The sequence below is a fragment of the Astatotilapia calliptera genome, chromosome 22 (assembly GCF_964374335.1).
Source record: "Astatotilapia calliptera chromosome 22, fAstCal68.1, whole genome shotgun sequence".
In the NCBI taxonomy this organism is placed as follows: domain Eukaryota; kingdom Metazoa; phylum Chordata; class Actinopteri; order Cichliformes; family Cichlidae; genus Astatotilapia; species Astatotilapia calliptera.
This window is the reverse complement of record NC_137442.1, coordinates 21,137,784-21,153,439: the sequence shown is the minus strand read 5'-3', so window position 1 is coordinate 21,153,439 and position 15,656 is coordinate 21,137,784. Positions and strand designations below refer to the sequence as shown.

At 40.8% G+C, this 15,656-nt stretch overlaps 2 protein-coding genes across 21 annotated transcripts in view; one reads left to right on the top strand and one right to left on the bottom strand.

Annotated features, from left to right (window-relative positions):
• Positions 1-3,248, bottom strand: part of dync1i1a (dynein cytoplasmic 1 intermediate chain 1a) — a 66,754-nt gene extending 63,506 nt beyond the window's left edge. For 6 of the 20 annotated variants that reach the window (XR_013904541.1, XR_013904543.1, XR_013904542.1 and 3 more), the window contains exons 1-3: positions 2,958-3,248; positions 501-634; positions 137-251 (exon numbers count right to left, since the gene is read on the bottom strand). Coding sequence is in view for 17 of the 20 variants with exons in the window: in XM_026155370.2 (XP_026011155.2) it covers positions 137-251; positions 501-620 (235 nt within the window). In the remaining 3 variants the exon portion in view is untranslated. Of the gene's footprint in view, positions 1-136; positions 252-385; positions 419-500; positions 635-921; positions 1,023-2,957 lie in introns of those variants that run through there. The other 14 variants (XM_080296054.1, XM_080296055.1, XM_080296051.1 and 11 more) reach the window with 12 other exon arrangements.
• Positions 3,249-3,604: 356 nt separating this feature from the next.
• pdk4 (pyruvate dehydrogenase kinase, isozyme 4) lies at positions 3,605-15,499 on the top strand. The gene is made up of 11 exons (XM_026156019.2): positions 3,605-3,974; positions 4,223-4,364; positions 5,973-6,044; positions 6,717-6,901; positions 8,095-8,184; positions 8,495-8,572; positions 10,073-10,149; positions 10,246-10,344; positions 10,579-10,692; positions 13,683-13,796; positions 14,110-15,499. The coding sequence occupies exons 1-11, from the start codon at positions 3,857-3,859 to the stop codon at positions 14,251-14,253; spliced, it is 1,233 nt and encodes a 410-aa protein (XP_026011804.1). The 5' UTR covers positions 3,605-3,856; the 3' UTR covers positions 14,254-15,499.
• The last annotated feature ends 157 nt before the right edge of the window (positions 15,500-15,656 follow it).

Here is a 15,656-nt window from a genome sequence, read left to right as displayed (position 1 = left end):
GTTTTTGGCTGTAATAATGAAGGTTAGTGTAGTTTTTGAACAAAAAAGCTATTCTCTGGTGTAAGTGTTCTAGTAAACATTTCAGTGAAAGGAGTCAAAGAACATTTTAGTATTCATTTATTACAATACTGCATACCTAGTGGAGGCTCTGGTGAGATCCCAATACTCTGCAGCAGGGCCTCAGTCTCCCTACGCTTGCGATCTAAATCTGAATCTTCTGGGGTCGCTTCTGTCTTCTGCTGGCTTTCTGTCTGCTCCGGATAAGTAAAAAAACAAAAAACACCAGTTTATCCATCATAACTCAAAGAACAGCTTCACTGCTCTAACATCATAGATTAAGACATGCAGCTGCATGCACATTTTGATCCATACTTAAAACACCGACCTTGTGCACATGCATAGATGCTGTTCGTGTGTCACAGCCTGACAAAAAAATCAGTCAACCGCACACAAAAAAGGAAAACATACAAAATGAGTGACGATGGTGGGAATTTACTCACTTTTTTCCTTACCTCTTTCTTCTTCCTCTCCTCCTCCTTCCTCTTCTTCTCCTCCCTGATCTGGGCAAGGCGCTGCTTCTTGCGCTCGAGCTCAGCTTTTAGGTCGCTTTTGTCCGACATGGTGTCCTGTGGGGCTTAAAGTAAGATGACCAAACAAGAATGAACTACATATGATTCTATTAAGCATTGATTTAGAAAATCTCCTGTGTGGCAGCTATAAATCTGTATGAGACAATGAATAAAAAAAAAAGTTTTGACGTATTTTTAAGTTCAAAACTGGATTTTTGATTTGAAAGCCAAAACAATATCGGTTAGCATAACCAAATATGAATATAAAATACATATATTTTATATATATTTCTTGTGTCATGGAACAGCTGCCACCCTTACTGAGCCAAGTGGGGCTCTTCAAAGAACCCACCTTACGCTACTAGTGGATGCCACCTGGGAAGTGGCCCAGTCAGAGCTGTAGAAGCTCCAGGTGTCTGGGATAAGTGGGTCAATACTGAGAAGAGAGCAATCCTGGCAGAGTGAAGTACAGAGAACATACACAATGGTTCTCTATTACAAGGTTGAAAATGGATTTATTTAATTTTTTCATTATTCTTTACCCAAACACAGCTGAGTGAATGGGCTTAATTTCAAAGATATAAACCACATTATTACCACATTCAGAGTGCTGTTTTGTTGCAGTAGTACATCACATTTCTATAGCTCTCAATGGAATTTAAAGCATACTTCCTGTAACAATTTTCTTACCTTTTGAGAAAAACCAGCTTTGCCTTGTGTAAATTAACTCAGCCTATGCTTTTCAGGATCAACTTCCTATTTGATGCTTGCCCCACCCACCTATGCCAAGTCAAACCAATGGGGGCATCCATGTGTGCAGTTCTAAAGCCAGGGCTTAACAAAACAAAGTTTTCTTAAAACCTTTGTATAATTATGCTCTCCTGTTCTAATTCTTTCATTTAGTTTAACTCATCCCTTAGAGCTGCACCATGTGATCTACTGGTTGAGCTCATCGAACTATGAGCCTGCTACAGGCTGCTAATTTGATGCCTGTATTAGCTGTTGCACGTGGTAGCAACAATATATAAGTGATTGGCCAATTTATTAGGTACATCTGCTCAGCTGCTCATCAACACAAATATCTAATCAGCCAATTACATACCATCAGTTCAGTTTCATTCAGACATGGTCAAAATGACCCTCTGCATTTCAAACTGAGCATCAGAATAGGGGAAAAAGGCAATTTAAGACAGTTTGAACAGGGCATAGTAACTGATGCCAGACGGGCTGGACTCAGTATTTCAGAAACTGCTGATCTATTGGGATTTTCCCACAAAACCATCTCTGGGGTTTACAGAAAACTTTCTGAAAAAATATCCAGTGGGCACCAGTTCTCAGGGAGAAAGTGCCTTGTTGATGACCACACCGGCAGCAGACCACACCAAGGTGGCGCTCCAGTCAGCTAAGATCAAAGTTGAACAAAGCATTGTTACCTGGTCTGACAAATTTTGATTTTTGCTGTGACGTTCGGATTGTAGGATCAGACTTTGGGTTAAACAACATGAAACTATAGATCCATCCTGCCTCGTATCAACAGTTCAGGCTGACAATGGTGGCGCAATAGTGTTCGAGATATTTTTTAGCATACTTTGGGCCCCTTACTACCAGCTGATCATCATTTAGTGTGCTGGTGTATTGTTGCTGTCCTTGCCCATTCTTTTATGATGGGCATGATCAGCTTTTTGATGGCTGCTCCCTGCAGGATAACATGGCGAGGCACAAACCTCAAATCATCTCAAACTGCTTTGTTGAAAATAACAATGAGTTCACTGTACTCAAATCCCCTCCACAATCACCAGATCCCAACCCAATAGAGCATCTTTGGGATGTGGCGGAACATGAGATTCCCATTATGGATGTGCAGGAAATGTGAAATGCTATCATATCTATATGGATCAAAATCTCTGAATCTCTTACTGAATGTATGTCATAAAGAATTAAGCTAGCTCTGAAGGCAAAATTGGGTCAAACGTGGTATTAGGAAGCTGTACCTAATGAAATGGTTTGTGAGTGTATAGGCAGAGGTTCAAAACTATCACCAAACCTGAGTGTTAAGCACACAATTAAGCCTATCTGCCGCTGTGTAGGTCGTTTTATCTTCTTACACATTAGCACAACAGAGCTGACACATACAGAGTCATAACAGAAAAGATAAAAAACACAACTACATATGCAACAGGAAGAAAAGCAAAATTTACTGTGCTCCATTGACGGCTATCGCCATTAAGGCATTCGCTGCTAGCTAATTGCAAATGTGACAGCATTTATACAAACGTCGACGCCTTTAAGGCCTTGTCATCAGCGTTACAATGACATTTAACAACACAAAAGGGGCCTAATTTACCGAAAACAACCGTACAGCGAATAGTGTTATTGTTTCACTCGTACCTCCTCGTCCACTCGTTGTGATAACGAAGTGTCACCGGCAAAGATGCTGTCTCACTGCTGCACCTCGGGAAAGACAAATCAACACATCCTCCACCGCTGTCCAAATGGCACCGTATCAAAGCCGCCGTGGTACCACCGAAGAGGTCGGTTAAGCCTTTTCGTGTGGTTACTGACAAAATGGGTTAAAACAGATGGAACAGGTGCACGGCACGCCGATACATCCCTAGGAAGAGCGAGCAGGATGATGCTGAGAAGGAAGAGGGGTTGAAATCCCACCTTATTTGACCACAACTGCGAACGCCGCCATCGTGTGGTCAAGATTGAGAAGTGCGTTTTAAACGGCTAGATCTAAAAGGTGAACAGGAATTATTCAGCATTTCGGACGCATAACTTTAACAAATAAAGAGGATTTAATTTGTGGTTTGGATATTTGAGGGTTTCATCCATATATATGTACGTAATCAGTCGGTTTTTTTACTCTAGGGATAAAAAAAGTTTAAATCAGATAAGTAATTCAGAGACTTCGTCGGTAGGGGATGCGCGTAGAGCACGTTTAGCATCCCTCGATGCTAAAATGACTCCACCCAAAGTGAGGACAACACGGGTTCTGATTGGTTGTTTCTGATGTCAATCTCTGCACCCCCCCCCCCCCTCCTTTCCCCGTCTACAGTCAACAACACACGTAGCACAGCACAGAAGTTGAATTTGAGGGGCACAAAGCAGCCTGTAAAATGCAAAGACGCTGCTAGAGAACAGAAACACCGGGGAACCCATAGTTTCCTCGAAGCTCTTCAGAGGTATGACACCGAGCTAGCTGAGAGTCGTCAAACTGGGCCGTGCTGAAGAGAGAAAGGACTGTTTGTTTCTGAGTTGGGGTCTGCAAAGGGGAGAGGGGAAAAATGAAGTTCGCTCAGTTTTTGCTGAAAAACAACTTTGTGGCTGGGATACCGAAACAAGTGGATAGGTTTTCTAAGTTTTCTCCATCTCCCCTGTCTATGAAGCAGTTCATCGACTTTGGTAAGTGAACTAGAGCAAATTGTTGTTGTTTTTATTTTATTTATTTATTTATTTTTGTGTTTGTATGTGTGTCTGTGGTAGTGGTACACTTCCAGATTTTAATCGTAGGTCAGAGTTCAGTTCAGGTGCGAAACAAACTGCCCGAAGGAAGCATATGCCCACAAAGATGACACAGAGGTCATGTTTTTGTGCTTGCTCAGTGTTTTTTCTTCTTCTTCTCCCTGATGTTGGCTGTCATGTGACTGCAGGCTCGGCCAATGCATGTGAGAAGACCTCCTTTGTGTTCCTCCGCCAGGAGCTTCCTGTCAGATTGGCCAACATCATGAAGGAAATTGATTTCCTCCCTGACAAACTCCTCGGCACTCCATCACTGAGGCTCCTCACCAGCTGGTAAGAAATTCAGATGCACAGCAACAAAAATCATATTTATGAATCCCAGATTCCTGCACTGTTCAACTGGTCATTCAAAGCATGCACTCATGCCCTCTGCTTATCACCTCATAATATTACTTCCCACACATTACAGCATCTGCATATCTACAGTGACTTCACACACGCAGCCATCCTGTAGTTTTGCTAATCTGCACCTTAGGTTGTGTGACTGTTAACTTTAGATGTGCACCAAATCTCTTCTTTTCTCAGCCAGAGGATTTCTGTGCACTCGCTTGGCACCTGATCTGGGAACATGTTTTATGATCTGTTCTGGATTAGATAAGACAGCCAGTCCCTGTTTCACATGGTTGTGTTGTCCCAATGGGGCTTTATGACTTAATTATTAATGCATATGCCTGGTCTCGCTTCAGCGGTGCTCTGTGAGGAAGCAGCACCTGTTTTTGACTTTTGAGGAATGCATGCTACTTATCGCATGAACCCATGTGCATACTCCGATTTCAAGGTGTAGGAGAACTCATAACCATGTTGTTTTTTTAGAACGTTGACTGTGAGAAGAACAGCTGTGATCTCTTTATTGTTTATTGTTATCATACTGTAGCTATGTCTCTGACCAAAGCAGCTGAAACGTTTGTTCCTAGTCTAAAGAGGTTGGGCCAGGTGTGGTTCACTTCCTTCTGTAAATGTCCTTCATTCACATGGTGGCTAAAATAAAGTGCTTTGTTACCACTTTGGCATGTTTAGCCCTCTAGAGTTCCTGAACTTATAGAAAGCTCTAGTCCTTGTGGTGGGAATGCACTGGTTCCTGTAGTGGAAAAGGCCCCATTTACTGGAGTTTTACTGTCGTGTGTTCTGCCTCTAGATTTTACTGTATGCATCACAAAGCAAACACTACAGATGTTGGCTAGTCAGCCTTGTTTGTTTGCATGATTGAAGAGCTCAGCCAGCTTTTCTCAAAAACTAAAATAGCAGTTTGCTTTTCCACCAAAGCAGCATCACACACTGCAAATGGTACACTAACCATGTTGATGATGTATAACTTATCAAGCCCAGGCAACAACCCCACTCTTAAATAGAAGTCACAGCAGCAACTATATTTGGCCATGTACCTCATGGACAATAACGTCCTTTTTCCACTGAGCTTTGCTTGCAAAAATCATCGATCTGTTGTTTGTTATTGGTGTTGACGAGTCAAGACACTTGAGGCTTTGGCATTTGGGGGAAAGTTGCATAAAACATCTATTACAGGATGTCTTTTTGCAGAGTGTGGAGGGCCGGGAAGGTCATTTGAGGGACACGCTCAGTGTGTTGAGTTGAAGCTACACTGCTGGTTACCTTTCACCCAGTTTTTGTGCAGTGAGGCGGCGCAAGAGAGCATGACTAGATGAGCTCAGCACTTCCTCATTCACTGGTCTAGACCAACAACAATCATCTTTTATTTAAAGAGAGGATGTTGTTATGTCATATTCCAACAGCTACAGCAAAATTCTGCCCAGAGTAGCTTCTTTCACATGCTTCTTTTTCAATATATATTGCCTTTCTTGCCCTTTTGATTTGTGATAAATTAAACTGTGCTGCTTTAAAAATCTATTCTTTTGTGTCCATCAGGTATTCTCAGAGTTTGTTGGAGCTCATAGACTTTTTAGAAAAAGATCCAGACGATAAGGATGTCCTGAAAAAGTAAGTCGTATGCAGAAACTATTCACTATATGTGTACTAACTGTAAACAAATGTCTCTGCCAGGCTTTTTGTGTGTGTTACAAATCAAATTATTTATTAGGCGAGTGATGGCCAATGCTAATTCAACATCTGTGTAATGACACGTTAATTAATCAGTAGTGCAGTTGTCTGAATCCCTGATACGGTTCCGTTATTCATGCTCACATGAAATCACAAATACCCCGCATTGCATCGAGCAGATATGACGTCTCATTTTTGTCATATCTGCTCGAGCTGAACTAAATATACCCCGGTCTGGCAGGGAGTGAACTGGATTTTAAGGGAGGAGCAAAATGAATGCATTGGAATTTGAAAACTAAAACCAAGGCATCATTGTGCAAGAAAAAGTGGGACAGTGGACGTTTAATCACAAGTTGTTTACCTGGTTTATTCATTCAGTGCATTCACCGTCTGATGTTTGCTTTGACTTTTTGTCAGGTGCCATCTTTTTGAAATTGCTTCACTCAAAGCAGTTCCTTAAAGTTACTAACTGCATTTATAATAGCTCACTTCTACAGCTGATTTCTTATATGGCTAACCTATGTGATGTGCTGTCTATGCTGATGTGCAGTAACTCTCACAATCATCGTGTCCCTTCACATATTCATGCATTTATCATGTTGTTGTCTCCAGCTTTACACAGACTCTAGTAAACATCAGGAACCGGCATAACAACGTGGTGCCCACCATGGCTCAGGGGGTGGTGGAGTACAAGGAGGCTTTCGGCGTGGACCCCGTCACCAACCAGAACGTTCAGTACTTCCTGGACCGCTTCTACATGAGCCGCATCTCCACACGCATGCTCATGAACCAGCACAGTCAGTATAGTTACCTGTGATTAACTGTGAGTTAATCCGCACAGTTGTTATCATTCACAGTTCATGTCATTAAAGGAGCCCTCTGAAGTTTTCATTTAAATAAAAGTGAAATAAATGAGGTTTAAGGGTGTTTTCACACCTGCCAGGTTTAGTCTGGTGTGAACACGGTAATCGCACTCAGGTGCTGGTCTCAGTCTGGTTCCTAATGAACAGCAGTACATTTCATTTATGGTGTGAATGTGAGCTAAAAAACTTCCTGTAGCCATGTAAGCTTTGCATTCTGGGATGCAGAATGGGATGCAGAATGGGATGCACAATACATGCATTCTACAATACATTTGCAAAGGTCTGTACAGGCAAGCAGCTAGCTGTGAAATGAACGTAAATTCTCAGTGTTCTCCGATAGTCCAGAGCACAGAAATCTTCCTTCTGTGTTTATTTCAGTTGCTCCAATAAGCAGACTGAATGTTGTCTTGTAATTTGTAGTGACACGTTCCCGTTTCATTGGAGTTAACTGTTATTGTGTGCAAATTAAATCAGATCACAGGTAAAAAGTCATAAAGATTCATACCAGACATACTATAGGTGTTGACAACACCATAAGAAATACTATTGAGCCCATTGACTTCCTTTACATTCTGTATTGTTGGTCAGTGCTAAACAAATCAAAGGGAATCAGCTTTTACAGCTGAAGCTCTGTTAGAGATCTAAATTTCCAAGGAAGCTGGCAGTACTTATTTAGCCAGGCTAGTATACATCACTAGAAGTTAAGACAAAAAGAACTAAAATAAAAAAGAAGGTTAAGTGGAAGTAAAACCAAAAGCTTTAAGTTACACTTGATGAGCTGATTCAGCACCAAGTTGTGTTCTCGTGTATTTTTAAGAGCATTTTTTAAAAAGCTGCAGTAGCAGAAAAAGATTCAGACCCTGCTTTTGCAAAGGGGAGGAAAACCTGAATTACAATGTGCTGATTATGGACTTCCACTACTAGTGTTGGCTACTACATCTTTAACCAGTATGGCATAATCAAGGCCCAACCTGATAACAACAGTTTTACAGCGGTGTAGCACTGCTGTCACACTGACTATTTAATGAGTCTGGCTTTATTTCCAGCTGAACAAGCATGTATACTGTGTATGTATCACAGATGAGCCTCTCATATATATATATTTTTTTTAAATATGTCTACTTTAGCATTGATATTTGACGGCAGTGTAAATCCGGCCCATCCCAAGCATATTGGCAGCATTGACCCCACCTGTGACGTTGTGGAAGTAATAAAAGGTAAATAATGATGTTTCTCATAGCTATGCACACACACTCACGCCCATGCACGCTGTGTGTTATCTGTTTTCCACCACTCATCTGTACATACAGCTTCGTGACCTTTTGACCTCTGATGTTTTGAGTCAACACACATAGTGTGTGTAAGCGGTGTTGTGTTGTTATAGTGCGTGTGCACATATGATCACTGTGAGAACAAGAGCGAGGACTTCTATACCCTTGTTATTTCAGGATGTGCAGGTCTGGGTTTTTTTTTGTTGTGGTAACAGTTTCTGACGCCGAGAACGTCACGTTTTGATTCACTTTGCAGATGCCTACGAAACCTCGAAGATGCTGTGTGAGCAGTACTACCTGACCTCTCCAGATATGAAGATCACAGAAGTCAATTGTAAGTGTTTTAAAAAAATAAGGTTTACTTTATAATTCAGGATGTAGCGCTGCTTGGATTTTCTGCTCGTTGCCATCTGTGAGAGGAAAGTTTTGCTGGGTTTCCTGTTCCAGAAACAGAACTAACTGAAAGTTACTCTAAGTCAGTTACCAGGGTGACAGGCTTTGTTAACCAATCACGATCACTGGCAAGTTTTCTTATCTTTGACTCCTCCCCTTCTGCTGCAGCTGAAGTCGCCTTTTGACACTCAGTTCCTCAAATGTACGGCTGATACTAGAACATGTATAAGAATGTGGTCACTTGCAGAAGTTTACATCTTCACAAACACTGAAATCCCAGTTGCATGTTTGCTGTTTACGCATGTTTGACAGTTTTATAATCAAGCTGTCATGAGCGTAGAAACAGGGATCACTGGACCTTGCGGATTTATTATCAGCTCAGAATAAAATCAGCAGGTCACATCTTTACAACACTGTGACTCCATGAAGGTGCTAAAGCATTGCTTGCATGTTACTGTTGTAATCCATGTTTAAATGAACAAATCTGTAGCAAGCCTTAGGATGAACAATCATTTGACTTGGCGTACTCGGGCCAAATGATGGAAAAAATACCTGCTGATTAGGTAAATATTTGTGAGTACATTTGAGTGTAATGACTTTAGGATTTTTGTGGACTTTTGAATGCAGACTGCAGATAGTCAAAATGTGCTGTGTAAAAGTCTTGAGCCATCCATCATTTCTTTATATTTTGCTAGGAAAATGAGAAAAGGTTGCAGCGATTTATTGAGACTTGTAGACACCTTTAGCTTCACCTTTACAATCATTCTGTCATTAATATATAAGGACGGAGACAGGAGTTATTTCACAGGGTTATATTCAGCTCAGAATAAAATCTGTAGTCTCAGTTTTTCTAACTCTGCGGCACAGAGTCACAATTTGGATAAGAAAGGCTCTGCTCATTACTTGTTGCAAATCCTGATACCGAAGCACCGTCGTTGTTGGCTTTCTTCTTCTACTTATGCATGTATTTAACTCAGAGTGGACATACCAAGAATTGATAGAATGAACTCTCAAGGTGCCAAAGTTTTTGGATAGACGTGGAGCCCTTTGAACCGGAACAAGCCCCTGCTGTTCTCCTGAACATAATCTTTGTTAGTTTTATACTGAAGATATCTGTTACCTGTCTGCTGGCTCTGCCAAAACCTCGACACTAGAGGTTCCCAAACTTGAACCATAACATTCATATCTACATAGTAAAGATAGCTGTATGCCGTTTAACAGAAAAAGAAACTGCTCTTTAAATATATAGATACACCTGTTCTGTTACATGGTATGGTGAGAGTTGATCAAATAGAGTTTAATCTATCAAGGAAGAGATTCAAGAGACCAGCTGCACGCCTTTTAATAAGACCCTAATGGTTAAATATCTGTGACTGTTATAATACATTTAAAAAGTGTTTTTTGGGTTTTCTTGTGGTCAATGTTTTGAAATGTTTCACAGCCAAAATCCCTGGCCAGCCCATCCAAATTGTATATGTGCCATCACATCTCTACCATATGCTCTTTGAGCTCTTCAAGGTACAGTATTAAACACGCACTATTAAAAACAGGACATTTAATGCTGTTCCTCATGGGTCTCCTCACTTGTTTTTCTGACTCCGTGTTCTCTGTCAGAATGCCATGAGAGCTACAGTAGAGATGCACGAGACGAGCACGACGTTGCCCTTGATCAAAGTTCGTGTTTCACTGGGCACTGAGGATCTCACTATCAAGGTAAATGAGGACACCATGCGTGATGATAGGCTGGAACATTTAAGCTCCAGGCAGCACTGTACGTGTTGTACTTTGTTCTAAGTCTGCTCTGGGTGTATACCATAAATACAACTAACCTGCAGACTTGATACGCAAAGTACCACACTCTTAGATTATGTTTAAATGATAAAGAGTTCACAGGCAAAACACTAAGAGAACTCTTGTAAATGCAGAATGCTTGTGTTTTATTTTTAGATGTCTGACAGAGGAGGCGGAGTCCCTCTAAGGAAGATTGAACGTCTCTTCAGCTACATGTACTCCACAGCTCCCAGTCCAGTCCGCGTAGACAATGGTCGTAATGCCCCTCTGGTGAGACTAACACTGTCACACTTGCTTTTAGGCTTTTTTTTGTCCTTAAAGGTGCAAATCTTACTACTAGAACTCAGTAGCACTGCCCCTCCTCCTAAAGTTGAAGGTGGTGGGGTTGAAGCTATGGTGGCTATTGTAGGAACTCTGACTGCTGTTCATTTGCAGCAAGTGATGCAGGCTGTTAGTCTGCTGTTTAGCTCAGCTGTCAGTATGCTCGGTGTCCCTGGCTATTTATTCTGAAGATGCCCTATAAATTCCCACAAAACTCAATGAGTTTTTCAGGATATCTTGACCTTTTTTGTGAGTACTGCGATTTATTATGTTAATCTCAGTTAGCTGCTGTTAGTCTCTGTTAGCAGCTATCATCCTCTGTTAGCTGCTATTAGCCAGCATCAGTGAAACGTTTCTTGAAGTGGATCTAACATTGTTAGATTTAGCAAATAAAGTCAATGTGAGAATTTAATCAAACTGATTATCTGAGGAAAAGTGAGATTTTTAGGACACTCAAGCCTAACATTTTCTGTCATAATATGAGATTATAATCAGCTATAAATCAGCTGTTATAACATTGTCTGCTGTCTGGAGACAGGAGGGCTACATGTCTAATAATGTGCTGACAGTAAGTAGCTGCAACAATATCTGGAATAAATGAGCATGTTTATGCACATGTTTGTGTGTTTAGAGCCCTGACTTCAGTTCAGGAAGTGGTGCCGGAAGTAAGGAGGAAGAGGCTGAGGTGGAAATTTATTCAGTCTCTAGCCACATACATCAAATGTGATTAGTTGGAAAGGTGTTCTCCATCTTGGCCACTGTATTCAAGATGGTGGGGGAACATGGTGGCATCAAAAACTGGTGCTTTCTTCTATGTATGTTTAATGGATTCGTTCTAAGTCTAAGAATCCAACAATTTATTGGAAGATGCAATTAAACACTAATAAATGTATATTTAAGAGTACAACATTCTTGTTTTCCATTAAACAAACTAAAAAAATACCTTACCTCTGTTTCTGCCACTGAAACAGAACCTGTACTGTGGCCAGTTTTTGCCTGTTCAAATTGTGGTGTTCATCAAAGCTCTATCCTTGTCCCACTGTCATTTTCCAAATATAGTTAAGTCCATAGGTTTTGAACAGTGACAACATTTTTGCAGTTTTGCCTGTGTACATCAAAACTGCGGATTTAAAAATCAAACAGTCAGGATGTGATTGAAGTGTAGACTTTCAGCTTTAATTAATGGAGGTTAACAACAATTTTAGAATGAAATTATACACATTTTTATACACATTAAAGTCTACAATTAACATATCTTCATGATATTGCCTTGAGGCGACTTTTTTGTTGTGCTTTGGCACTATATAAATAAAATTGAATTGAATTGAAATACTCAGGGTTTACAACAAGGTGCAAACTGGTGTTTAAACTCAAGAACAGAAAGACCACATTAGATTTTGCCAGAAAATATCTATTAAAAAAAGGCCTTCTCAGTTGTTTTAAACAAATCTTTGGACAGATGAAACCAAGATCAACATGACGTGTATGGAGAGGGAGAGACCACTCATATTCCGAAGTATAGCATATTATCTGTCAGACATGGTGGAAGGGATGTCATAGCATAGGAATCTGTGGCCGCCAGTGTAACTGGGTCACTAGCATTTATTGATGAAGTGACTGCAAAAAGCAACCAAAGAGTTTCTCAGGCCAAAAAAATGGGATATTCTTCAATGGCCAAGTCAGTCACCTGATCTCAGTCCAGCAGAGCAAGCTTTATAATTAGTGAAGTCAAAAACTGAAGGCAGAGAGACCAAAAAGCAAAAAACAAGCAACTGAAAACAGCAGCAATAAGGTCCTGGCAGATCTCAGGGAAGGAAACACAGCATTTAGTGATGTTCATGGCTTCAAGACTTCAGGCTGTCATTGACTACAGAGGAGTTTTAAAAGCATTTCTTATGTTTAAAATTAAACAGCTTTATCCACTTAATTTAGGCCTCTTATAATGCAATACTATGTATGAAAATGACTGTAATTCCTAACCAGTTAATGCAAATTTCTTCGGTGAACCGCAGTGAATGAAAGTCTGCACATCAATGACATCTCGATAATTTAATTTAAACTGCACTGTGGTGGTGCACAGAGGCAAAACTACAAAAAATTGTGTCTTTATCGTTCAAATTGTGGACTTCAATGTGGGTGAATGGAGCTCTGCTGGGTCTCAGCTAGACAACAAAGGTGACTGGGCCTGTGATGTTAGACCTGCACAACTGTGGAAGGCTACAAACGTCCAGTAACTTATAATGGAAACTTTTTTGTCTGTTAAATCTCTGCTAAAGACAACATTTGATGACCTTGCCTGTACCTTTAATGATAGGTTCTGAAACCTTAATGACAGCACAAATCAATAAAGACTGTTTAACGACTGGGTTTTTTCCAAGAATAGCTGCAGAGGCAGAGACCACCCTCACTAACGTTTGTGGCAAACCCTGTCATTTGGTTCTGCAAACAGGCCTGAAATATCACAGAAACCACTCAGTTTAGAAAAGGGTCACTCCCAGTATGCTTTCAAGGGGTAAAATAGAGTAAAAATTCCCTTTATTGACAAGCTTTTATGAGAGTTTTTTAAATATAATTTTCAAAATTCTGGATTGTTCTTAGTTTTTCTTTGTTTTGGAGGTGCTTTTATGATTATTCTGGTGTTTTTTAATATTTGCAGTGTCTTTGTGTTAAGCAATATTTAGAAGAAAAAAAGGTGTTGCCTTTAAACCTGACATTAGGAGTAAACCTGAGTCTAATTCACCCTGTTTTAACCACTTACACAAACAAACATGGCTGCAAATGAGCTTATTACACCGTGAAATGCAGTCAGCAGTGGTTCACTGTTTTAAACTCTAACCATGAGAGACTCTGCTATTTTTTTAAATGTTGGAGTAGTTTTAGATTAATCTATAAAGACAGTGTAACCTTGTTATGTTTCTGCTTTCCCGACCTTTATTCAGGCTGGTTTCGGCTATGGCCTGCCCATTTCCCGCCTGTACGCCAAGTATTTCCAGGGAGACCTGCAGCTCTACTCAATGGAGGGTTATGGCACATCAGCGGTCATATACTTGAAGGTGAGAACAGCTTCACCTTAACACATAATGTCAAAAAATAACGTTGAAGGCCAAGTTGGTGCAGAGTTCACAAACTTGCATGCTGTTAGCCGGACGTACTGGATAGGCTGAGTGGAGGCAGATGCAGAGTAACTATTTAATACAGAAATGTTGTTAGTATAATTTACAAGGTTACATTCTGGAGATCGAGGGATGTCGTTTAAACAGGCTACTGAGTTCTAATTAGACACACATGGACCTCGGCAGGAGAGCAGGGTGGGCGGGGGTGTGGTTAGACTCCAGTAATGCGTTCCCCTCCATGCTCTATCACTAGGCCCTGTCTTCAGAGTCTGTGGAGAGACTTCCTGTTTTCAACAAGTCGGCCCTGCGGCATTACCAGTCCACCACAGAGGCCGATGACTGGTGCATGCCCAGCAAGGATCCAAAGAAGCTCGGCAGGTATGAGACGAGCGGGTGATGTCAGACTGAGGAAGGAGAATGAGGAAAATTAAGAAGAAGAGAGCACATGTCGGAGGAACCAAAAAGCTTTCAGCGTGTTGCTGGACTTGGATTTTTGTCGCGGACTCTTCTCTCTCCCTGAGGGAGGGCGGAAAAAACAAAAGTTTATTGTTGGTATGAAGAAAGCAGTAACAAACCTAAACCTGAATCTGATTTCAGACCAGCCGTCACGTAACATAAGCTCACCCCACAAAATGTGCTGCTAATGGGAATGGAACAATTAATAATCTCCTTTTTACCTCAGTGATTACGCTCAGAAAAAAAGTCCTCTTTGTGTTTATGTAACATTAGTATCATTCACAATCCAGACGTTTGGTTTATTAAAATCACAAGTATTTTGTGTTTGTGCATTAGGTTAAACGCTTTTGTTTTGTTTTTTGTTTTTAAAAAAGGCCAGCCACAGCCGACTGAAGTGTTTGTGTCTTTGAGCGGAACGGGGGCGCGTTCGCTGACTGCCGCATAAACACAAAGGGAGCAAAGTCTGTTTCCAACGATCAGCTATAATATGCAGCGCTGCTTCGTTCACACAGCTTTCAGCGTTTCTTTGTGAACAACAGCAAATGTGAAATTATTTTTGCTGCGATGCCACATTTGTGTGTGTTGGAGGATTTTCAGTGTCACTAATTATGTACCTCGTGTCTTTATGCGAGCTGAAAGGAGTTTGAAAAGTCGAGTCATGCAGAGGAATGAGTGGAGAAATTTATCATGCCTGGTCAGATGGGTGAAAAATAGTTGCGAATGTTCCCTTTACAGTGATTTTAAAGTGTTAAAGTATGTGTGAAGTTTAATGGGAAGTACAATTTCTGCAGGAAGTTGTACTTTAGCTCCCTGTTTTGTAACACACTGTAAGTCTTCACCCTGTTATCTGTGCCTGACATGATACAGTCAGTATTGGAGGCACGTAGGAACAACACAAACAGATGAGAGAGGACCTTATGTAAGATGTAAGCCATTAGCTGCCAGACATACTTTTATATTCAATCCATTTAGTTTTAAGTTTGGAAAAATGTCTTGGGAACTTAATGTTGAGAAAATATTTTAACCTTTATGTGATGTTTTCCCTTGAATTCATAGATGTGCAGTTTTCACCTTTTACTCTATAAGTGTCACTCAAAGGCCAAGTGTCCCTGCACTGAGTCTGTGGTTCACCACTAAGAGGACCAGTGAATGTAGAAATTAAAAAAATAAACTCCTGTCACCTCTCAGTGTATCGTTTCTTCAGATCCACTTCATGCTTCTGCACTTTGTTGTTCATTTGAACAGTCGGTGAACAGAAATGAAACCGTTTACAGTCTGTAAACAGCTCCCATTTGTTACCGCCCTCTTAAAGTCTCCCTTCTCTTTTTCCACAGCTCGTTTTAG

Bases quoted from the DNA above. Each gene is read 5' to 3' on its own strand.
- pdk4 (XM_026156019.2), top strand. From the start codon at position 3,857: ATGAAGTTCGCTCAGTTTTTGCTGAAAAACAACTTTGTGGCTGGGATA. The intron at 6,045-6,716 runs GTAAGTCGTATG...TGTTGTCTCCAG, and splicing joins GATAAGGATGTCCTGAAAAA to CTTTACACAGACTCTAGTAA. The intron at 8,185-8,494 runs GTAAATAATGAT...TTCACTTTGCAG, and splicing joins CGTTGTGGAAGTAATAAAAG to ATGCCTACGAAACCTCGAAG.